General features: G+C 73.9%; 2 protein-coding genes across 2 annotated transcripts in view; one reads left to right on the plus strand and one right to left on the minus strand.

Moving 5' to 3' along the window:
• The window catches only part of MEGF8 (multiple EGF like domains 8), a gene marked incomplete at its 3' end in the record, with an annotated part of 16,034 nt that extends 4,087 nt beyond the window's left edge, over positions 1 to 11,947 (plus strand). Inside the window, 26 exon segments of the mRNA XM_082012004.1 lie at positions 45 to 176; positions 956 to 1,069; positions 1,195 to 1,443; positions 1,668 to 1,888; positions 1,971 to 2,181; positions 2,589 to 2,874; positions 2,989 to 3,181; positions 3,254 to 3,468; positions 3,639 to 3,749; positions 4,271 to 4,389; positions 4,460 to 4,664; positions 4,747 to 4,918; positions 5,040 to 5,247; positions 5,356 to 5,374; positions 5,377 to 5,542; positions 5,782 to 6,016; positions 6,428 to 6,608; positions 6,611 to 6,839; positions 7,371 to 7,585; positions 8,029 to 8,236; positions 8,477 to 8,639; positions 8,756 to 8,948; positions 9,124 to 9,294; positions 9,568 to 9,698; positions 9,812 to 9,944; positions 10,916 to 11,947. Coding sequence (XP_081868130.1) covers positions 45 to 176; positions 956 to 1,069; positions 1,195 to 1,443; positions 1,668 to 1,888; positions 1,971 to 2,181; positions 2,589 to 2,874; positions 2,989 to 3,181; positions 3,254 to 3,468; positions 3,639 to 3,749; positions 4,271 to 4,389; positions 4,460 to 4,664; positions 4,747 to 4,918; positions 5,040 to 5,247; positions 5,356 to 5,374; positions 5,377 to 5,542; positions 5,782 to 6,016; positions 6,428 to 6,608; positions 6,611 to 6,839; positions 7,371 to 7,585; positions 8,029 to 8,236; positions 8,477 to 8,639; positions 8,756 to 8,948; positions 9,124 to 9,294; positions 9,568 to 9,698; positions 9,812 to 9,944; positions 10,916 to 11,947 — 5,512 coding nt within the window.
• An 855-nt stretch (positions 11,948 to 12,802) lies between these two features.
• On the minus strand, positions 12,803 to 20,395 carry LIPE (lipase E, hormone sensitive type; the record flags this gene model as incomplete). The annotated part of the gene is given in 15 exon segments (XM_082012005.1): positions 12,803 to 12,892; positions 13,264 to 13,400; positions 13,488 to 13,724; positions 14,371 to 15,443; positions 15,527 to 15,617; positions 15,620 to 15,705; positions 15,707 to 15,741; positions 16,007 to 16,269; positions 16,533 to 16,688; positions 17,328 to 17,555; positions 18,189 to 18,483; positions 18,672 to 18,857; positions 19,011 to 19,156; positions 19,235 to 19,325; positions 19,883 to 20,395. Coding segments are annotated over 15 exon segments (3,627 nt in total).
• Between the last annotated feature and the right edge of the window lie 2,814 nt (positions 20,396 to 23,209).

Here is a 23,209-nt window from a genome sequence, read left to right on the forward strand (position 1 = left end):
GGCGGGGGTCTGGCGGGCGGGGGTCTGACGGGGCCGCCCCGCAGGCGCCGCTCCTGCTCCGAGTGCCTGTCCAACTCCAGCCAGTGCGCCTGGTGCCAGTCCACCCGCAGCTGCTTCTTCTTCGCCGCGTACCTGGCCAAGTACCCCTACGGGGACTGCCGCGGCTGGTACGACAGGTGAGGCCGGGCGGGGGTCCTGGGGGGCCCTGGGGGTCCTGGGCGTACCCTACAGGCTCCTGGGGACACGGGGGCATCCTGGGCGTGTTCTGGAGGGTCCTGGGGTGCGTGGTGATGTCCCAGAGAGTCCTGGGGGTTCAGGGGACATCCTGGGGGTCCTGAGGAGCACAGGGACATCCTGGGAGTCCAGGGGATGGCTTGGGGGGACAGGGGGATATCCTGGGGGGCATAGGGGCATCCTGGGGGTCCAGGGGATGGCTTGGGGGGACAGGGGGATATCCTGGGAGGCATAGGGGCATCCTGGGGGTCCAGGGGATGGCTTGGGGGGTCAGGGGGATATCCTGGGGGGCATAGGGGCATCCTGGGGGTCCAGGGGATGGCTTGGGGGGTCAGGGGGATATCCTGGGGGGCACAGAGACATCCTGGGGGTCCAGGGTATGGCTTGGGGGGACAGGGGGATATCCTGGGGGGCATAGGGGCATCCTGGGGGTCCCGGGGATGGCTTGGGGGGTCAGGGGGATATCCTGGGGAGCACGGGGATGGCTTGGGGGGACAGGGGGATATCCTGGGGGGCATAGGCGCATCCTGGGGAGCACAGGGACATCCTGGGGGTCCAGGGGATGGCTTGGGGGGACATGGGGATATCCTGGGGGGCACAGGGGCATCCTGGGGGTCCAGGGGATGCCCTGGGCGTGCTGAGGCGTGGGGGATGTCCTGCGGGCCCAAGGGACGTCCCGGGGGTCCCACGGCCAGGTGGGTGACCCCGGGGGTCCCGGCAGTGTCCACTCGGCACCCCAGTGCCTGGACTGCTCCCGCTTCAACACGTGCCGCGAGTGCCTGCAGAACCTCGAGTGCGGCTGGTGCGGCGACGCCGACAACCCCACGCTGGGACGGTGAGGGGGGACCGCGGGGAGGCTGGGTGGTCTCCCGAGAGCCGGGGGGCTGAGGGCACCCCCCGAGACCCAGGGATGCCCCCCGAGCCCTGGGGTGCGGCGGCTGAGCCCCTCTGCCCCCCCAGGTGCCTGGAGGGGGACTTCTCGGGGCTGCGGGGCTACCCCAACTGCTCGGTGGCGCTGGGGGAGCCGGGGGGGCTGCCCCCCGGGCAGGCGGCCGCCTGGTCCTACGGGCAGTGCCCCGACGTGGACGAGTGCCGCCTGGGCATGGCCGCCTGCCACCCCTTCGCCGCCTGCCACAACACCCCCCAGGCCTTCGAGTGCCGCTGCCGGCGCGGCTACGCCGGGGACGGGACCACCCACTGCAACCGCACGTGAGCCGGGCACGGGGGGCGAGGGGGGCAGCCGGCCCGCGGGATCGGGGCGTTTGGGGGCGCGGGGGCCACCTTATGAGGGGGGTGTTTGGGACGGCACGGGTGCCGCACGCGCCCATCCCGTGTGCTGGGGACGCCGGAGCTGGCTCCCGCTGCCGGGGGCACATGCGGGGACACAGGTGTCGCTGTCGGGGGTCCCCACGCCCCGCTGTGCCCCCCTCCAGGTGCTACGAGGACTGCGGCCACGGCTACTGCAGCGGGGCCCCCAACTACACCTGCGTGTGCCACCTGGGCTGGACCTCGCCGCCCGCCAACGCCACCAGCCGCGGGGACGCGGCGGGGGACGCGGCGGGGGACGCGGCCGCCCTCTGCTCCGTGGACTGCGGCTGCCACTTCCACAGCAGCTGCGAGACGGCTGGACCCGGCGTCTGCGACCACTGCCAGAGTGAGTCCCCCGAGGGACGGCGGCGGCCCCCCCCTCGCCGTGGCGTGTCCCCGGCGTCCCCACGCGTCCCCTGTCCCCGCAGATTGGACCCACGGGGAGCGCTGCCAGCTCTGCCGCCCCGGCAGCTTCGGGGATGCCACGGGGCCGGGGGGCTGCCGGCAGTGCCGGTGCCACGGCCACGGCCAGCCCGAGCGGGGACACTGCCATGGGGCCACCGGCGCCTGCTTCTGCGCCCCCCCCACCGAGGGGCCCCACTGCGAGCGCTGCGCCCCCGGGTACTTTGGGGACCCCAGGTGAGGATGGGGGCAAAGCGCCTCCCCGTGTGTTTCCCCCCAAGAGCATCCCGGCCCCTGTGCCAGCCCGACCCACGTGTGAGCCCCCAGCCCCCTGTGCCAGCCCCTGACCCCTACGAACTGGCCCCACACCCCCCGTACCAGCCCCCCGTGCAAGCCCCCAGCCCTCGTGCGCTGGCCCCAGACCCCGGTACGCCAGCCTCCGAACCCTGTGCAAGCCCCTAGCCCCAATTCACTGGCCTCAGACCCCTGTGTAAGCTCCCGACCCCGATCCAGCAGCCCCAGACCCCCGCGCGAGCCCCTGCCCTGTGCACGGACCCCGTGCGCCAGCCCCCGACCCCCGCTGCAGCCCCTCGACCCTCATGCAAGCCCCAAAACCCGCTCAGCCCCCCCCCCTCTCCTGACAGGGACGGGGGCATATGCTACCGGGAGTGCGGGGGCCGCTCGCTGCTGGCCAACCTCTCCTCGCCCGTGGCCCTGGGGTCCCGGCTGGCCGGGGGGGGCCCGGGAGCCGGTGGGGGCCTCTCCTACTGCGTGTGGGTGCTGTCGGCCACGGGGGGCCTGGAGCCGTGCCCCCCCGGCGAGCCCTGCCCCACCATCAGCCTGACCCTGCAGCCCGACCTGCGCACGCCCTGCATGGTGAGGGGGGCACGGGGGTCCTGGAGCGGGCTGGGGGCACGGGGGGGGTGTGCGTAGCGGGGTGCTCGGGACTTGGGTGGTCTGGGGAGCGCATGGGGTGCTGAGGAGATGGGGGCACGCGGGGGGTGCACAGGGGGGTGCTGGGGGCATGGGGGGTGCTGGGGAGATGGGGGCACAGGGGGCTGCTGCTGGTGGCGTGCCCCCCCGCAGACCCCCGTGCCCCCCCAGACCAGCTATGCCTACGCCTTCGACGGGGTACCGGCCTTCCTGGACAGCGGGGTGCTGCAGGGAGACCCCACGCTGCTGGGGGCCTTCTGTGGGCACGGCCGCCCTGAGCCACTCACCCTGGAGGCCCACTCAGGTAGGGGGGTGGCGTGGATTTCGGGGGGCCGGCGTGCCTTGGGAGCCCACCCTGACCCGCCGTGACCCCCAGGGGTGCTGGTGCTGTACTACGAGGCGAACGGCAGCGAGCCGACGGGGTTCAACGCCAGCGCGGTGGTCCAGAGCTGCCGCCCCCCCTGCCCCGGGGGGCAGGAGTGCCGGGGGGGCCGCTGCGCCTGCTGGGGGGGGCACGGGGGGCCCGGCTGCCGCCAGCGCCTCTGCCCCGGGGACTGCGGTGCCCACGCCGGGCACGGCGCCTGCAACACGGTAAGGGGCGGGATGGGGGCCGGGGTTGGGGTGGGGGCTGCGGGGTTGGGAGGGAAGGGGGTTTGGGGGTGCAGGGGGGATGCGGGGTGGTTCAGGGGGGTGCAGGGAGGACACAGGGCGTTTGGGGGCCCAGGGGGAAGCCGGCAGCCCCCCCTTACCCCTGCCCCCAGACCCTGGGGATCTGCGTCTGCAGCGAGGGCTTTGCCGGCCCCGACTGCTCGGTGCCGCTGGGGCCGGGGAGCATCGTCTGGGAGACCCTCGTCGACGGGCACCTGGCGGCCGTGAGTGACCCTGCGCCCCACACGTGGCGGGCCAGGCACCCCCCGCCCTGGGGGAGCCCTCCGGGGCCAGAACCCCCCAGATCCTCCTTCTGCCCCCACGGATCCTGACCACGGGTCTGGGGGGCCCCCTTGTCTCCTTCCCCAGTGCCCCATCGCCCCCCGTGTCTCCCCCAGGTCTGTCCCTATTGCCCCCCAATGCCCCATTGCCCCCCGTGTGTCCCCCAGGACTGTCCCCATCGCCCCCCAATGCCCCATAGACCCCCGGTACCCCCCAGGTCTGTCCCCATCGCCCCCCAATGCGCCATCGCCCCCCGTGTGTCCCCCAGGACTGTCCCCATCGCCCCCCACTGCCCCATAGACCCCCGGTACCCCCCAGGTCTGTCCCCATCGCCCCCCATGTGTCCCCCAGGTCTGTCCCCATTGCCCCCAGCGCCCCATAGACCCCCAATATCCCCCTAGGATCCCCCCCATTGTCCCCCCAGTCCCCCTGGGACTGACTCTGCTGTCCCCGTGCCCCCCAGGACACAGCCAGCCGGTTCCTGCACCGCCTGGGCCACAGCCTGGTGGAGGGTCCGGAGGGGACGCTCTGGATGTTTGGGGGGCTCTCGCTGCCCCAGGGGCTTCTGGGAAATGTCTACAGGTCAGCAGGCCCCCCGCCCCCAGCCCCCCCGGTGCCGCTCCTGCGGATCCCCTTTACTCTGCCCCTTCAGGTACTCCATCCCCGAGCGCCGCTGGACACAGATGCTGGCGGGGGCGGAGGACGGGGGTCCCGGCCCCTCGCCCCGCTACTTCCATGCGGCCGCCGCCCTGCCCGCCCGCCGCGCCATGCTGGTGCTGGGGGGGCTGACGGCCGCGGGGGTGGCCAGCGACGCCTGGGTGCTCAACCTCACCACGCTGCAGTGGCGCCGGGAGCAGGTAGGGACCCCCCGGCCCCCCGCCGGCTGCCTGTCCCGGGGGGCTCGGTGTCACCCGCGCCCCCCCGCCCCGTCCCCACCAGGACCCGCTGCTGCCGGCGGTGGCCGGGCACACGCTGACCCCCCGGCGCGGGACCTCGCTGCTGCTCATCGGGGGGTACTCGCCCGAAAACGGCTTCAACAAGAAGCTGCTGGAGTACCGGCTGGAGACGGAGAGCTGGGAGGTGGGGCAGCAGGCCGGGACCCCCCCCACAGGTAACCCCGGGTCTGGGCGGTGGGGAGTGCCGAGCCGGGACCCCCAGGTGAGAGGGCTGGGCCCCACCGGTGCCGCCCGGCCCCCCGCGCTGGGCCCAGCCCCGTCTCGCCCCCTCCCCAGGCCTCTACGGCCACTCGGCCGTGTACCACGAGGACACGGACGCCGTCTACGTCTTCGGCGGCCACCGCTTCCACGTGGAGACCGTCTCGGCCTCCCCCGAGCTCTACAGCCTCTACTGCCCCAACCTCACCTGGAGCCTCCTCGCCCCCTCCCAGGGCCGCAAGGTGGGGGGCCGGGGGGGCACGGGGGGGCACGGGGGGTGCTGGGTGTGTTAGGGGGTATCTGTGGGACGTTAGGGAATGGGGCACCCACGGAGCGTTGGAGGCCCCCGTGGGGGGCACGTAAGGGGCATCTGTTCGGCACACGGGGCTTTCAGGGGATGTGGGGTCCCCTCTGTGACCCCCGTGTCATCCCCCAGCCCCTGCCCCACTTCTTCCACGCGGCGGCGGTGGTGGGGGACGTGATGGTGGTCCTGGGGGGCCGGACGGAGACCCACGACTTCAGCAACCACCTGCTGCTCTACCAGCTGCGCTGCAACGCCTGGGTGCTGCCCCCCCACACCGGTGAGGGGCCGGGGCGGCGCGGGGCACCCCGACATGGGGAGGGGACCCCAAAACCCTGGGGGTGGGACCGCACCCCCAGTAACGGGGGGAATGGGGCTTGGGACCCTGCAAGGGATTCCGAGGCCCCGAAATGCTCGGGGAGCGGGCGCTCCGCGGGGAAGAGGCTGCAGCCCGGGACGGGGGGACCCCAGGGGGGCTGGGGACCCCCGGACTGACGCCCTCCGCCCCTCCGTCCCCAGAGCCGGCCGTGGTGGGCGAGCCCATGAACCGGTCGGTGGCCCACGCGGTGGCGGTGGCGGGGGGCCGTGTCTACGTCTCGGGGGGCTTCAATGGGGTGGCCCTGGGGCGGCTGTCGGCCCTGCGGCTGCCCGCGGACCCCTGCCTGGCCCTGCCCAGCCCTGAGGCCTGCAACCGCTCGGGCGCTGCCTGCGCCTGGTGCCACGGCAGCTGCCTGTCTGCTGACGCTGCCCAGCGGTACGGGGCTCGGGGGGCAGCTGTGGGGTGCGGGGCAGCGATGGCGTTTGTAGGGCAGGGGATGTGGGGCAGCTGTGGGGTGGGGGGGGGTACAGGGGATGTATGGGGTGGGATGGGGTGGGGGGCAGCTGTGGGGTGGGGGGGTACAGGGGATGTATGGGGTGGGATGGGGTGGGGGGCAGCTGTGGGGAGGGGGTGGTACAGGCGGTGTATGGGTGCTATGGGGTGGGGGCAGCTGTGGGGTGGGAGGGGTACAGGGGGTATAGGGGTGGGATGGGGTGGGGGCAGCTGTGGGGTGGGGGGTACAGGGGGTATATGGGGTGGGGGTAGGAAGTAGGGATGACGGTGGGCAGTGTGGGGCGAGCGGGCGGGGCATGCAAATGAGATGCAAACGAGCCGGCCGCGCCCCAGGCTGGGCTGCGCCCCGGGCCCCGCCGCCTGCGCCCCCACGCCGCGCTCCCCCGAGGACTGCCGGCGCCTGCGGACCTGCGGCGAGTGCCTGGCCCAGCACCCCCGCGCCCTGCGGCAGCGCGCCCCGGTGAGCGGGGACCCCGGGCGGGACGGGGGCCGCCCCGGGACGGGACGCCCCTCACCCCGCGCCCGCGCCCCCAGGCCCCCCCGCAGTGCAAGTGGTGCACGAACTGCCCCGAGGGCGCCTGCATCGGCAGCGGCGGCAGCTGCACGTCCGAGAACGACTGTCGCATCAACCAGCGCGAGATCTTCGCCGCCGCCAACTGCTCCGAGGTGTCGTGCGAGGCCTCCGACTGCCCCAAGTGCACGGCCTCGGGCAAGTGCATGTGGACGCGGCAGTTCAAGCGCACCGGTACGGGGTGCGGCGGGGCCGAGATCGGGGGGTGCAGTGGGGCTGAGATTGGAGCTGAGCGGGGCTGAGATCGGGGGGTGCGGCGGGGCCGAGATCGGGGGGTGCAGTGGGGCTGAGATTGGAGCTGAGCGGGGCTGAGATGGGGGGTGCAGCGGGGCTGAGTGGGGCTGAGATGGGGGGTGCAGTGGGGCTGAGATGGGGGGTGCGGCGGGGCTGAGATGGGGGGTGCAGTGGGGCTGAGATCAGGGGGTGCAGCCGGGCTGAGATGGGGGTGCGGCCGGGCTGAGATGGGGGGTGCAGTGGGGCTGAGATCGGGGGGTGCGGCCGGGCTGAGATGGGGGGTGCAGTGGGGCTGAGATCAGGGGGTGCGGCGGGGCTGAGATCGGGGGGTCCGGAGGGGCTGAGATCGGGGGGTGCAGTGGGGCTCAGAGTGGGCTGCAGCGGAGCTGAGCTGGGGGGGCTGCACTGAGGCGTCCCCCCGGCTTGGGGGGCACAGTGTGGGGCACCCCACCAGCCCCCCGCGCCCCCCAGGCGAGACCCGCCGCATCCTGAGCGTGCAGCCCACCTACGACTGGACCTGCTTCAGCCACTCGCTGCTCAACGTGTCCCCCATGCCCGTGGAGTCCTCGCCCCCCCTGCCCTGCCCCACTCCCTGCCACAACCACAGCTCCTGCCCGCTCTGCCTGGCCTCCAAGGGCGCGGACGGGGGCTGGCAGCACTGCGTCTGGAGCGTCAGCCTGCAGCGGGTGGGGGGCTGAGCCTGGGGGTCTTGGGGGCCCAGCGGCGGGGTGGATGGGGGCGCTGGGGGGCGGGGAGGTGGGGGGAGCCGAGTACTTGGGGGACTGGTTGTGGGGTGTATGGGGGTACTTCAGAGGGCTTGGGGGCAGGGAGGTGTGGGGCTCTGAGTAGGGGGGACTTGGGGGGTCTAGTTGTGGGGTGTATGGGGGCGCTTGGGGGGGTTGGGGAGCCAGGGAGGCCTGGGGGGCTGAGTATGGGGTCTTAAGGGCCCACTTGGGGGGCGTATGGGGGGAGTCGGGGATGCCATGGCATCGGGGGGTGACTGGGGGTACAGGTATGGGGGGGGCTATGGGGCACGGAGGGCAGTTGGGGGGGCTGGGGGCCGTGGGGTGGGGCTGGGGGCCGGCCGCGGGCACAGGAGCCCCCCCCGACCCCTCTTTCCCTCCCGCAGTGCATGAGCCCCAGCTACGTCCCCTTGCGGTGCGCGGCCGGGGCGTGCGGGCGGCTGCTGCGGGGGGCCGAGAGCTGCACCCCCGGCTGCGCGGGGGCCCCCCAGTGCTCCCGCTGCCTCCGCCAGCCCCGCTGCGGCTGGTGCGCCCGCCGCGGGCACAACGGCAGCGGCCGCTGCCTGGAGGGCGGCCTCCACGGCCCCCGCCACGGTACGCCATGGGGCGGGGGGCTCCGGGGGGCCGTGGGGTGCCACAGGTGGATTACGGGGTGCCTGGGGCGGAGGCAAAGGGCTTGGAGAGGGTTGTGGGGTGCCTGGGGTGGGGGGGGGGGGGCTGTGGGATGCCGGAGGTTGTGTTATGGGGTGCCTGGGGCAGCCGTGGGGAGCCGGAGGGGGGGGCTATGGGGCAGGGGAAGCCGCGTGCCCCCCAGCCCCTTCCCTGCCGCCCCAGGGCTGGCGCAGGCGTGTGGGGCGGAGGCGGAGTGGGCTTTCCTGGGCTGCCCTCCGGAGAACGAGTGTCTGAACGGGCACCACGACTGCAACGAGACGCAGGACTGCCACGACCTCCCGCACGGCTACCGCTGCGCGTGCAAGAGCGGCTACACGCTGGACAAGTGAGTGGGCGTGCGGGGGGCGGGCCGGCGCGCCCGGGGAGCCCCTCCGCCCCCCCCGGGAGCGCGAGGGGCCCCCCCCCGTGCCCCCCGTGCCCCCGTGCGAGCCCTCCCCGCAGCGCCACGGGGCTGTGCCGGCCGGTGTGTGAGCGGGGCTGCGTGAACGGGACGTGCGTGGAGCCCGACCGCTGCCGCTGCCACTTCGGCTACGTGGGGCACAACTGCTCGGTGCAGTGCCAGTGCAACGGGCACAGCCAGTGCCACAGCCCTGCTGCCCGCGACCAGTGCCTCCAGTGCTTCAACAACACCAAGGTGGGGCGGCCGCGGCAGCGTGGGGCGGCCTGGGGGGCTGCGTGGGGCGGGGATGAGGGAGGGCAGCCGGGAGGGGCGTGGGGCCGGCCGGGGTGGGATGTAGGGTGACGGCGGGGCGCGCACGGAGGAGGGCGCGGGGCAGGCTGCAGCGTCGGCTGAGCCTGCCCCACGGCAGGGCCCACAGTGCGAGCGGTGCCGGCCCCTCTTCGTGGGCTCGGCGCGGGCGGGGGGCTCGTGCCGGCCCTGCCGCAGCTTCTGCCGCCACAACGCCGCCGTCTGCATCTCGCGGGAGGAGTACGAGCGGGCCCGCCGTGACCCTGCGCGCTTCCCCCTCGAGCCCGCCATGGTCAGTGGGGCGCCCCACGGCACGGGGCTGGGGGTGGGGTCCCCGGGGGCTGCCCCACGGCAAGGGGGTGGAGGGGTACCAGTCACCGGTCCCACGTCCTGGGGGTTGGAGGGTGTCCCCGTCACCCACCCCACGTCCTGGGGGGTCCCGTCTCATGCTGCCCCACATCCCGGGGGGCCCGGGGCTCCCCATTTCCGCCCCCCACCCCTCTGCTGCCGCCCCCGTTCCTCCCATGGGGCAGCCGTGCCCCCCACCTACCCCACTGCCCCCCAGATCCCCACGTGGGTGTCGGAGGGGCCGAGCGAGGAGGCGGCCATCTGCGTCAACTGCCAGAACAACAGCGTGGGCGAGCGCTGCGACGGCTGCCGGCCCGGCTTCTTCCTGCTCGACGGCGCCTGCACCAAGTACGGGCCCCGGTGCGGCGTGGGGGCGCGGTGCAAGGGGGGGCGCCCTCGTGCGAGGAGAGCCCCTCGTGCAAGGGCGTCCCCTCGTGCGAGCCTCGTGCGACGGCCCCCAGGTGCCAGTGCAACGGGCACGCGGACACGTGCAACGAGCTGGACGGGACGGGGTGTCCCTGCCAGAACAACACCGAGACGGGCAGCTGCCAGGGCAGCAGCCCCGCCGACAAGAAGGACTGCTACAAGCAGCAGGTCAGGGCTGCGGCGCCGCGGCACCGCCACCCCCTCCCGCAGCCCCGTGTCCCCACGCCCCTGCGGGACCCGCCCGTGTCCCCACACCCGCCTCCCGTGTCGTCCCCGCGCCCATGTCCCCACACCCACGTCCCGTGTTGTCCCCACACCCCTGTCTTCCCCACACCCATGTCCCCGTGCCCACGTCCGTGTCGTCCCCACACCCACGTCCGTGTCGTCCCCACACCCACGTCTGTGTCGTCCCCACACCCGTCATCCCCACACCCATGTCCCCGTGCCCACGTCCGTGTCATGCCCACGTCCGTGTTGTCCCCACACCCGTGTCGTCCCCACACCCCTGCCATCCCCACACCCATGTCCCCACACCCACGTCCCATGTTGTCCCCACACCAGTCTTCCCCACACCCATGTCCCCGTGCCCACGTCTGTGTCATCCTCACACTCGTGTTGTCCCCACACCTACGTCCCGTGTTGTCCCTGTGCCCACATCCGTGTCGTCCCCACACCCCTGCCATCCCCACACCCATGTCCCCGCGCCCACGTCCGTGTCGTCCCCACACCCGTGTCGTCCCCACACCCACGTCTGTGTCGTCCCCACACCCCTGCCATCCCCACACCTGTGTCGTCCCCACACCCACGTCCGTGTCGTCCCCACACCCCTGCCATCCCCACACCCTTGTCCCCACACCCATGTCCCATGTTGTCCCCACACCCCTGTCTTCCCCACACCCATGTCCCCGTGCCCACACTCGTGTTGTCCCCACACCTATGTCCCGTGTTGTCCCTGTGCCCACGTCCGTGTCGTGCCCACGTCCATGTCGTCCCCACGCCCGCGTCGTCGTGCCCTGCGCCCCGTTGCCCCCGCAGCCGATGTCCCATGGCTGTCCTCGTGCTCCTGTCCCTCCCTGCGCCACGCCGGTGCTGGCTGTCCCCGCGGCGCTGACGCCCCGTGTCCCCCGTGTCCCCCTCAGTGCGCCAAGTGCCGCGACTCCTTCCACGGGCACCCGGTGGGGGGGCAGCAGTGCTACCGGCTGATGGCGGTGGAGCAGGAGTACTGCCTGGATCCCACCTCGCAGAGCAACTGCTTCCACCAGCCGCAGCTCCAGCACCTGGGGCCCGGCCGCACCGTCCTCTTCGGCGTCCAGCCCAAGTTCACCAACGTCGACATCCGCATCACGCTGGACGTCACCTTCGGCGGCGTCGACCTCTTCGTCTCCACCGCCTACGACACCTTCGCCGTCGATGTTGACCCCGCCACCGGCCGCCACGTCGTCCGCCTCCAGACCCCCCACGCCGCCGCCGGCGCCGCCACCAACGCCACGCGGCTGCGGGAGGAGCGCGCCGGCGGGCTGGTGACCTACCTGACGGTGCGGGAGGCGGCGGCGGCGCTGGTGGTCCGGGGGGTGCGGGACCGGCTGGTGCTGACCTACCCCCACACCCTGCACCCCCTGAAGTCCAGCCGCTTCTACCTGCTGCTGCTGGGGGTGGGGGGGCCGCGGGGCGGCCCCTCGCAGGGGCTGCTCTTCTTCCGCCAGGACCAGGCCCACATCGACCTCTTCGTCTTCTTCTCCGTCTTCTTCTCCTGCTTCTTCCTCTTCCTCGCCCTCTGCGTCCTGCTCTGGAAGGCCAAGCAGGGGCTGGACGCCCGCCACGAGCAGCGCCGGCACCTCCAGGAGATGAGCAAGATGGCCAGCCGCCCCTTCGCCAAGGTCACCGTCTGCTTCGAGCGGGGGGCGCCCCCCGGGCCCCCCCGCCGCCGCCCCGCCGGCGCCCCGGCCCCCCCCCCGCCCGGCGCGGGGCCGGTGACGCTGGAGCCCACCGAGGACGGGGTGGCGGCGGTGGCCACGCTCCTGCTGCAGCTGCCCGGGGGGCCGCGGGGACCCCACCGCGCCGCCCTGGCCTCCGCCCTGGTGACGCTGCGGCAGGGGCTGCAGGAGTACGGGGGGGGGCCCCCGGCGCGCAAGGGGGGGCTGGCCCACGAGCTCACCTCCATGGCGCTCTGAGGGGGGGGCCCTGCTTCCGGGGCGGCGCTGGGTGGGGGGGGGGCACCCCGGGACTTAGAAAGGGGGTGCTGCTCCCCACGTCTGCTGTGTGGGGCACCCCCCGATTCATGGGGGGGTGGGGGTGGCGCCCCATGGCTGTGTGCAGCACCCCAGTATTTGCAGGGGGAAATGGGGGGCCTGCAGCCCCCATCCGTGCGCGGCCGCTCCTGTTGGGGGGGATGGGGGTGCAGCACCCCTGTATCTGCAGGGAGACACGGGCCCCTCCCCCCCGAGTCCTTTGGGGGTGGGTGCAACGACTTACCCCAGCATTCTGTGGGGCAGGGGCTGCCCCACAGAGCACCCCTGGGTCAGCGGAGGGCAGTGCATCACCCCTATTTGGGGCTACGCCCCCCACTTCACAACACAGAACACTCCAGTATTTATGGGGGGGCAGCGTGTTGCCCCCTATTTCGGGGTGGGTGTTACGGTGCTGCCCTCCCCATCTTTAGACCTGTATTTATTGGGGGGGGGGGAATGGGGCTGCTGCCTCCAGCCCTTTGCCATGGGGGGTCACTCTGGGATTTTGGGAGGGAGCCCTCGCACCCTGTTTTGTGCCCCTCCTCAGTTGGGGGGGGTTAATAAACACCATCTGCCCCCCAGTGTGTCCCTGAAATCAGCCAGGATGTGGTGGGGGGGCTGTCGGGGGGTTTTATTCAGGGGCTGGGGGGGAGCAACACGCCACGTTTTGGGGGTGAATCAACCCCTTTTTGGGGTGGGACTCGCCCTGCCCAGGTGAAGCTCCTTGATTTGGGGTGAATCGCTGCCATTTTGGGGGGAAGAGCCCCGTTGTCGGGGCGGATCCCCCTCGCTCGGGGGTCAGCAGGAGACCCGCAGCTCGCGGGCCATCTGGCAGACGGCGCAGGGGCAGCAGCAGCAGACGGCCGCCCAGTCCTCCAGCACGCAGCCCTGGGGGGACGGGGGTCAGCGGGGCCCCTCGGGGTGCCCCGGACCCCTGTCCCCCGTCCCCAACCCCTCCTGCCCTGGCGGGGGGAACACACTCCAAACCCTTTGCTCCCCGGAACCCCTCAATCCCTTCTGTCCCCACCCTGGACGCCCCAAATCCCTCCTGCCCTTGGCAGGGGGGGACACCCCAAACCCTCCCACCTCCCCTAGGGCGCCCCCAACTCCCGCCCGCCCTCGGCGGGGGGCCCCAAGCCCTCCAGCCCCGGGTTAGGGGGGAGCATACACACCCTGCCACCTCCACCCTCCTCCTCCAGGGACCCCTCAAGCCGCCCTGCCCTGGCGGGGGGACCCCAAACCTCCGCCCGGGGCCGTACCCGAATCCGGAGCTGCTGGCGCAGGAGGGTGCGCAGCCCCACCATGGCCCCGGGCAGGCAGGGCAGGAGCCCGCTCTCGCCCGCCGCCCGCGCCAGCCGGCAGGCCAGCAGGCAGGGGCAGGCCGTGCCCCACAGCCCTGGGGAGAGAGGGGTCAGGGGGCGTCCCGCGGCGGGGTACGGGCCGCGGGGCGCCCCCCGGCAGCCCCCCGCGTCCCCCCACTCACCGATGCCGTCGCCGACCCAGCAGTCGCACAGCCCCGAGCCCCAGTCCTGGGGCAGCGCCTGGCAGGACCGGGGCGCGGGGGGCGGCTGTGTCAGGACGGGGCGCGCCGTGGGGCACGGCGCGGGGCAGTCCATGGGGCTGCGGGAGGGCGGTGGGGCGCGCACGGGGCCCCCACGCAGGCGGAGCGGTTGCCCCGGACGCCTGTGTCTCCGCGGGGACGCCCGTGTCCCTCGGAGCCCTGGGGGGGCGTGGGGGGGCGTGGGGGGCCCACCCCTTCGCGTGGGCCGTGGGTTGGGCCCGCCCCGTCCGACTTCCCCCCCAGTCCGCCCCACGGGGCCGCCCCACGGACCCCACGGGGGTGCCCTCACAACGCACCGGGGCTCCGCCTGTACGGGGGAAACTGCAGGGGGCCGTGGGGTGGGGGCTAGAGGGGGAACGCGGGGTCCCCCCGCCGTGGGGCAGCCGGTGCTGCAGCTTCGGCCCCGGGTGATCGGGGGGGGGGGGCGGGGGGGGGGCAGCCGGGACACGCCGCCCCGCTCACGCGCCGCTGGCGCCGCGGCCGCCACCTGTCCTACGCCGTTTGCGTGGCGGCTACGCCTCTTACGTGGGTGTTACGCCCTTTGCGTGGCTGTAACGCCCACGCCCACGCCGTTTGCGTCGCCTCGCCCCGCCTCCGCCGGCCACGCGCCCCCATCTCGGGGCGGCGCCGCCGGGACTCTTTGCCGCAGGATCCCTCCGCGGGCACAGACGCCGCCTCCCGCCGCAGGTTGCAGCGTGTCCTCCCCCTCCCTCCCCCGCGGGCGCACGCGGGCCTCGGTGGTATCAGCGGGTCTTTATTCCACCCGGGGGCCCGGCCCCCCAAGCCGGGGGGCTCAGGACCCCACCTCGCGCCCCGCGGGCCGCTGGGGCGGCGGGCGGCCGGCTGGGCCGCGCTGGGCCGCCGTCCGGGGGGCGCCCGGGGAGGGCCGGGGCCGTCGGGGGGCCCGGGGCCGCCCCCTCCGCCAGGGCGCCGCAGCACAGGGCGGCTGCGCCGGGGGGCGCTGGGGGCACCCCTGGCCTCGGGGGCTGGCAGGGACCCCGCGCCGTGGGGCAGGGCTGCTGCTGGCGCCATGGGCCGGCGAGGCTGCGGTCCTGTGGGTCAGGCGTGCCGGTGCTGTGGGTCAGCGCCGCCCTCATGCCGTGGGTCGGGACAGTGCCGTCAGCGGGGGTCAGTGCGGCGCCGTTGCCGTGGGTCAGGGCGGTGCTGGCGCTGTGGGTCAGTCCAGTCGCAGTGCCGTGGGTCGGGGCAGCGCTGGTGCCAGGGGCTGAGCTGGCCCCAGTGCTGTGGGTCGGGGCAGCGCTGCCGCCTTCAGCCCCGGTGCCGTGGGTCGGAGCAGTGCCGGTCACTGGAGCAGTGCCGCCGCCGTGGGTTGGGGCGGTCCCATCGCTGTAGGTCGCTGCAGTTGTAGAGCTGTGGGTCAGGGTGGTGCCATCGCTGTGGGTCAGCGTGCCCCCCACGCTGGGGCTGGCTGCAGCCACTGAGCTGTGCGTCAGGGCAGCTCCAGGGCCCCCCACACCTCCCACGCTCTGGGTTGCTGCAGCCCCGAGGCTGGGGGTCGGGGCAGCTGGGGAGCCGGGGCTTGCTGTGCCCCCCACACCATGGGCCACCAAGCTCTCCCGGTGGCCCCCCTGCAGCAGTGACCCACGGCGGGGACCTTCTTGTGGGGCCAGGCTGTCCCGTCGCACCCCCAGCAGCACGGACCCGCGGCGGGGACCTTCTTGTGGGGCCAGGCTGTCCCGCCATGTCCCGGGCAGCAGCGACCCACGGCGGGGGCTGTCCTGTGGGGCCAGGCTCTCCCTGCGAGACCCCAACAGCACTGATGCACGGCGGGGGCTGTCCTGTGGGGCCAGGCTCTCCCTGCGAGACCCCAGTAACACTGACCCACGGCGGGGGCCGTCCTGCGGGGCCAGGCTGTCCCTGCGGGGGGCCAGCAGCAGAGACCCCGGCGGAGGCCGTCCTGTGGGGCCAGGCTGTCCCTGCGGGGGCCCAGCAGCAGCGACCCCCGGCGGCGGCCGTCCCGGGAAGCGCTGGGGGGCTGGAGGATGTCGCGGATGAGGCGGGTGCAGATGGCGGTGGCCTGGCGGGTCTCGGGCTCAGGGGGCCCAGGCTGAGGAAGCCGTGGGGCAGGTCAGGCACCACCCGCAGCGTCACCGGCCGCCCCAGCGCTCGCAGCCGCCGCCACCGAGTCGTCCAGCATCGGGTCCAGCGCGCAGGCCTGGGGGCGGGGGCGTGGGAGTTAGGGGGAGGTGGGGGGCACGGGGGGGCCGGGGGGGCCGGGGGGAAGCAGGGTGTCCGTGGGGCCGTGGAGCATGGGGGGTATTGGGGGGATGGGTGGTGGCGAGTCTCGTGGGGGTGTCCGTGGGGACACGTCGGGGCCTGGGGGGCCTTTGTCCCCCCTCTGGGCTGGCTGTGGGGGGCCCGTGTCCTCCCTCGTGCCCCCCAGCGGGGCTGCGGGGGCCAGGGGTCTCGGGGGGACTCACCACCAGGTGGACGGGGGGCAGCCCCCCCAGCATGCCGTCGGGGGCCAGCAGCGGGGACATGTAGGGGTTCCTGGCCAGGGGGGCGGGGGGCAGGTCGAAGCGGGCGGGGGGCCCCCGGCTGCGCAGGGGCTGGAACTCGTCCGGGTACTCGAGCGCGTCTGCCCCGTCCTCGGGGGTCCCCTCGCTGTCCCGGGGGGAGCCGGGGGGCGGCTCCTCCCGCCGCGGCGCTCCCGCGGCCGCCGAGATGCTCTTGCGCGCCGGTTCTGTGGGGCGGGGGCCGCAAATCCTCTCCCCGTGTCCCCCTGTCCCCCCCATCCCCAGACACCCCCGGCCTCCCTGTGTCCCCTCCCCGTGTACCCCCTGGCCCCCCGACACCCCCCCGTGTCCCCAGCGCTCCCCATGACCCCAAATGCCCCCGGTGTCCCTAAACGCCCCCCCAAGTCCCCCAAACCGCTGCTGCGGGGCAGGGTTTGCCCCCATGGCCTCCCACTGCCCCCCAGCACGCTCCCCCATTCCCCTGCCATACCAGGGTGGGGGGGGGGCCCGCGGAAGAGCCCCCCCAGCCAGGCGGCCGCTCCCCGGCGGAGGTCGCGCAGCAGCAGGGCCGTGTCGCGGCGCAGCAGCCGCGTGGGGCTGAGGGTCTCCAGGGCGGGGGGCTCGGCCTCCCCCTCCCCCTCCGTCCCTGGGGGGGCAGGGGGTCTCCAACCGGCCCCAGCAGCCCTGCCGGGGTGGGGGGAGATACAGCGCACCCAAGGGCTGCCCCCACCCCTGTGTGCCCCCATCTCCCCCCCCCCCGGTGTCCCACAGCCCCGTCTCCCCCAGACACGCTTGTTCCCCCTGACCCCCATGTCCCCCCATCTCCCCCAGACACGCTTGTTCCCCGCGACCCCCATGTCCCCCCCATCTCCCCCCAGCCCCATCTCCCCCAGACACACTTGTTCCCCCCGACCCCCATGTCCCCCCCATCTCCCCCAGACACGCTTGTTCCCTGCGACCCCCATGTCCCCCCCATCTCCCCCAGACACGCTTGTTCCCTGCGACCCCCATGTCCCCCCCATCTCCCCCGACCCCCATGTCCCCCCCATCTCCCCCCAGCCCCATCTCCCCCAGACACGCTTGTTCCCCCTGACCCCCATGTCCCCCCCATCTCCCCCAGACACGCTTGTTCCCTGCGACCCCCATGTCCCCCCCCATCTCCCCCGACCCCCATGTCCCCCCCCATCTCCCCCAGACACGCTTGTTCCCCGCGACCCCCATGTCCCCCCCATCTCCCCCCAGCCCCATGCCCCCCAGGCGGCCGCGGCCCCCCGCGGCCCCCCACCTGCGTAGGCGCTGAGGCACTTGCAGAGGACGCTGAGGGGCAGCAGCGGGTCCAGCAGCGTCAGCAGGCGCGAGGGGGACGCGGCCGCCTGCACCAGGGTGACGGGGTAGGCCGCCATGATGCCGTCGGGCGCCTGCACCCCCACGGCGGCCGCCCGCATGGACACCGTCAGGCAGAGGTTGCCGCCCGCGCTGTCGCCCGCCAGGCACACGCGCTGCGCCGTCGAGCCTGCGGCGCGGGCGCAGGGCGGTCACCCGGCGGCCGTGGCGCGGGGGTCCCCGGGGCGTCGGCGGTGCGGGTGGGGTGTTGTCGATGGCCGCGGTGGGGTGCTGGGGGGGTTCTGCCCCACGGCCGGAGGCTCCCCCGTCCTGCTCCCCCCTGCAGCAGCCCCACAACCCCCGCCCCATAGCCACCCCCTGCACATCCCTGTCCCACAGCGGGTCCCCAGCACCCCTCTGACCCCAGAGCAGGTCCCCAGCGCCCCCCGCCCCACAGTGGGTCCCCAGCACCCCCCACCCCACAGCGGGCCCCCAGGACGCCACTGACCCCGGAGCAGGGCCCCAGTGCCCCCCGCCCCACAGCGGGTCCCCAGCACCCCGCTGACCCCATAGCGGGCCCCCAGCACCCCCCACCCCACAGCAGGCCCCCGGCATGCCGCTGACCCCATAGTGGGTCCCCAGCACCCCCCACCCCACAGCGGGCCCCCAGGACGCCACTGACCCCGGAGCAGGGCCCCAGCACCCCCCACCCCACAGCAGGCCCCCGGCATGCCGCTGACCCCATAGTGGGTCCCCAGCACCCCGCTGACCCCACAGCGGGCCGCCAGCACCCCCCGCCCCTCGCAGCCCCCCGGGGTCTGACCCAGCAGGCGGCAGTTGCGCAGGGCCCAGCAGTAGGCGTAGAAGCACTCCTCCAGGGCGCGGGGGAAGGGGGCTTCGGGGGCCAGGGCGTAGTCGACGGAGAGGATGGGGGCACCCAGCTCGCGGGCCCACCCCCGCAGGTAGGGCTCGTGGGAGCGGGAGGTCTGCGCCACGAAGCCCCCCCCGTGAAAGTGCACCAGCAGGGCGGGCGAGGGGGGCAGGGGGGGCCCCCGCCACCACCGCAGCGGCGCCCGCGGCCCCTCGGCACGCGTCAGGGCGCTCAGTGCCGCGCTGTCCTGGGGGGGGGAGCAGGATGAGGCCCGCTGTGGGGAGCCCCGGTGCCTGCTCCCCCAAGAGGGATCCCCCCGCAGCGTGCCGCCCCTGGCACGGACACCCCTCCCGCCGTGCCCTCCATAGCAGGCTACCCCCACTCCCCCCCACAGGCCCCCCCCCGTGCCCCCCAGCAGCCGCCCCCGCGCCTCACCTGCCCCTCGCGCAGCTGGTAGGAGAGGAGCCGCATGTGGATGGGCCCGGGGCCGGTGTGGGCCACGGGCGGCGCGATGGTGACGGTGACCGAGGGGTCGGCCGCCAGCGGCAGCTCCAGGGGCTCGGGCGGCACCGTCAGCGCCCGGCACACCCCCACCTGCGTGGCCGTCATGCTGGCCACCGACTGCGGGGAGGGGGGTCAGCGGGCTCGGGTTCCCCCGGGCCCCCTGGCAGACAGACCTCTGTCCCAACACGCCCCCCGCAGCGGGACCCCCGTGCCCCCCAGCAGGCCGTTACGCCTGGGGGGGCCGGGGGGCTCCCCGCGGCCCTCGCTCACCGCCAGCAGCTCGGTCTCGGTCAGGTTCCAGAAGCTTTTCCAGAAGTGCACGTCCAGGTTCTGCGTCAGGCGCTCGAACTCGTCCCCCCGCAGCTCGGGGTCGATGGCGAACTTCCCGCTGGTGAAGAGGGACCCGGCTGCCACCCCTGGGGGCGACAGGGGGGTGACAGGGCGGGCTGGCACCTGGGACCGCGTCCCCCCGGCCCCCGGCCCCTGGCACTCACCCAGCCCCATGTCATTGCGCTTGTAGTTCTCCCCGAAGGAGACGAGGCCGATGGCGATGGTCTGCAGGAAGGGGCGGATGGAGGGGGCGAACTGCGGAGATGGCACCGGCTGTCACCGCCTGTCGCGGCATGTCCCCGTGTCCCTGTGGGCTGGCTGGCTAAGCCCAGCGCCACAGGAAGCCACCCCCTGCGCCTGCGTGTCTGTAAGCCCAGGCACCGTGTGCCGGCGGCCACCCACCTCGTGTCCCCACGTCCCTGCGTCCCGGCACGCCTGTAACCCCAGCCCTGTCCAAACGCAGTCCCCGGGGATGTGTCCCCACGTCACCGTGTCCCCCGTCCCAGCACGCCTGCAGCCCCAGGCACCATGTGAGCACAACGCCGCGTCCCCGCGCGTCCCCCGCCTCCAACGCGCCGTGTCCCCACGTCCCTGCCCCCCACAAGCCCAAGGCCCCACGCAAGCTTGTCCCTGTGTCCCCACGTCCCTGTGCCAACCTGTCCCTATGTGCCCGCACAAAACTGTCCCCGCGTCCCCATGCAAACCCACCCCCATACCCCCATGTCCCCGTGCCCCGCAGACCCAAAGCCCTATGCAAAGCCGCCCTGGTGTCCCCACACCAACCCGGCCCTGTGTCCCCATGCCCCTGTCACCTGGAAGCCGAGGCAGCGGCCGTAGAAGCAGCCGTTGTGCATGGTGCTGTACTCACGCAGCACCAGCTCGCTCAGGCCATCCTCCTCGGGCGGGAAGAGGCAGCCGGGGCGGTTGTGGGCCAGCATGCGCTGAGCCAGGCAGAGCAGGGCGCGCAGCTGGGCCAGCGCGGCGCAGTAGGCCTCCAGCTCGGCCACGTTGTGCCCGGCGCGGAAGAAGACGCTGCGGCGGTGGGCAGCCACGTAGCGGCTCTTGTGGACGGCGTGGGCCAGGCAGCAGCACGCCGTCTGCACCAGGCTGCGGTAGCCATTGCCCGGTGTGGCCTCGTCCAGGTCGAAGCGGTGGTAGAGGCGGGCGAAGTGCCGCAGGGCCGGCTCCAGGCGCCGGCCGTGCTCCCGCAGCGCGGCAAAGGCGGCGGCGAAGCGGCGGCCGCTCTCGGTGCCGCTCCGCTGGAAGAAGGAGGCGTTGTCCTCCGCCAGCGCCTGCAGCGACTGGAAGAGCGGCCGGGCGTCCATGCTGCCAGGGCGGGAGGGTCAGGGGGTGCCCGTACCCCTTATGAACCAGCCCCTCTGCACCTGGGAGGAGCGGGAGGCCAGGGGGCTGGCACAGGGGGCCCCGGGAGGTGGCCGGGGCTGGGCTGGCAGGGGTCGGGCAGGGTGCTGCGGCGAGGAAGGGTTATGGGGGACGAGGGTTAATGATGGGGCCAAGGGTGGCGAGGATCAGCTACAGGGTGCCAATGTCCCATTATAAGCCGGTGGTTCCACCCCAAGGAGGAGCAAAGGACGTGGGACTTGTGGGGGCTGGTTCTGGGGGGCCCCAGGGAGGTGTCTGGGGCTGGACGGGCCGAACAAGTCGGGCAGAGGGGACGAGGAAGGGCTGCGGGGTGCTGGCACCCCCTTGTAAAGCTGCAACCCCACCCCCGGGGGAGCAGGAGGCAGGGGCTGGGGGCCCGGGGGTGTCTGGGGCAGGGGCCGGCCAGGGTTGAGCAAGGCAGTGGGGCAGGGGGGATGGGGACGGGCCAGGAACACTGGGGCAGGGGGGACGGGGACAGGGATGTCCCCGTGCGACCCCGGACTGGGGCCAAGGGCACGGGGACAAGCCCGGGTGGCCGTGGGGTGGCTGTGGGCCCGCTGTGGGGCAGCAGCGGGGCACGGGGGCGTGCCTGGGCGGCCGTGGGGTGGATGCGGGGCACTGGCACATGCCTCAGCAGTCGCCGGGCGGCCGCGGGGCAGCCGCGGGGCTGCTGCGGGGCACAGGGCGGTGTCTGGGTGACCGTGCGGCGGCCATGGGGTGCGCGGCCGACCCCGGGCTCGTGACTCCCCGGTCACAGCGTCCCCGTTTCAGGCCTGGCGCACCGGCCCCTCCCCCGCGTTGGCGTGTTTCGCTCCCCGATTCGCCCCCCGCCCCCGTTTCGGGGGTCCCTCCCCCCCCCCCCCCAATTTCGGGGTCCCCCCGCCCCGGGCTTTCTCCCACCTGCGTTCCACCGCCCCGCCCCGCCTCTTCCGGGCACGTGACGCGCGACGCCCAATCGCCGCCGTGCGCCGCGCACGTCGCCCTGGCAACCGCCACCGGCCCCGCAGGCGCGCATGCGCCCCGAGCCCGGCGAGGCCCCGCGGGGTCGCGACCCCTGACCCGGCGCGGCGGAGTCGGCGCTTTGCTCAGGCGTTTATTGGGGCGGGGCGGGGCGGGGCGGGGCGCGACCCCTGACCCCTGACCCCTGACCCCCCAGAGTCTGCGGGCTCAAGGGCGGCCTCGGCGGTCAGAGGGGGCCGTTAAGGGGGGTTCGGGGGGTGGGGGGGGGCGGTGTGTGTCACAGGGCGTTCGGGGGCGTAAAGGGGGTCGGGGGGGGACACAGGGCTGTCGGGGGGGGCGGGGGAATCTAACAAGGGTTTACGGGGGGGCCACAGGGGTGGTCTGGGGAGAGTCGGGTGGGGGGGCTAAAGGGGGGGTTCCGGGGTTAGAGGGGGCCGGGGGTTCGTAGGGGGACTCTGGGGGCCCGGGTGGGCACTGGGGGGCAGAGGGGGTTTGTAGGGGTCGGGGAGGCCAAGGGGTCAGGAGGGCGAAAGGTGGTGTCCCATGCCGTCGGGGGGCCCGCGCAGGTCCGGGGTCCGCGCAGGTCCGGGGGACCCTAGAGGGGCAGGGAGAGCCCCTTGGTGGGAGCACGTGGGCGGCAGCGGGGGGGGCACCGTCTCCGCCGGCGGCTCCTGGGGAGGCGAGAGGACCCTGGGGGGGCAGAGAGGGTCAGAGGCAGGCAGAGGGGTCCCCCAAAACCCCCGCGCCCCCCCGCCAGCACTCCCTCACCCTTTCTGTCGCAGGCACACGACCGTCCATGGGTGGCTGACAGGCTGCCGATGCTGTGAGCACCCCCAGACTTCGGGGGGGGTATCGCTGAGGCGGGGTGATGCCGGGGGGCACCTCCCACCCCTGGAAGCTCTGGGGAGGCTGGGGGGCAGCGGGGACCCCCAGCAGCAACAGCAGCAGCAGCAGCAGCCACGGAGCCATTTTGCCCGGGAGAGGCCCCCCACCGTGCCTTTATCCCCCGCTGCCACCCGTGACCCCCCCGGCATGGGGCGGTGCTGCCGGGAAGCACCTGGAGGGCATTGGCGGGGCACCCGCCCGCCGCGCCCTCACCAGCACCCGATGCCCCCAAAAACGGGTTCTGGCCCTGACGTGGGGCGCCCGCCCCCCAAAGAGTCTGGGCTCGCTTCAGGGGCTCTGGCCTCCCCAGCCCTGCCCTGGAAGACCCTGGGGCTCACCCCAAAACCCACCCTGGGGTTTTGGCAGGGCCCCCCCCAGGTTTGGGGGTGGGGGGGCTGGGGTGCACCTTCCCTGGGGTGAGTGGGAAGGGGACTCTGGTGTCTGGGCACGGTGGGATGGGGGGTGGGTTTTGGGGGTGGCTGCTGGTGGCAGGTGAGGGACAGTGGCACCAGGACCCCCACAGCAGCCCCAGGAGCCTCCCTGGGACCCGAGCCCCCTGTTCCTGCCCCTAGACCTCCCCAGCCCCCCGAGCTGACGGTGCCCCCTTCCCCACAGCCGTCCCTATCTGTCCGTTTCCGTCTCTGCTTGCCGTCCCTGTGCCCTCTGTGCTGTCCCCACGCCCGTACCCGTCCCCATGTCTGTGCACATGTGCCCTGTGCTGTCTCCAGGTCCCCACACCCTCCCCGTGTCCACCTCTGTCCCCACGCTGTGCTCATCTCTGTCCCCATAGCCCCGGTCCTATCCCCATGCCCATCCCTTTGTCCCCCGTGCCATCCCTGTGTCTGTCCCCCCGTCCATTCCCACGTTGTCTATGCTGTCCCTATGCCTATCCCTGTCCTCATGTCCTCATG

Source organism: Phaethon aethereus (genome assembly GCF_964289735.1).
Source record: "Phaethon aethereus genome assembly, chromosome: 30".
NCBI lineage: Eukaryota > Metazoa > Chordata > Aves > Phaethontiformes > Phaethontidae > Phaethon > Phaethon aethereus.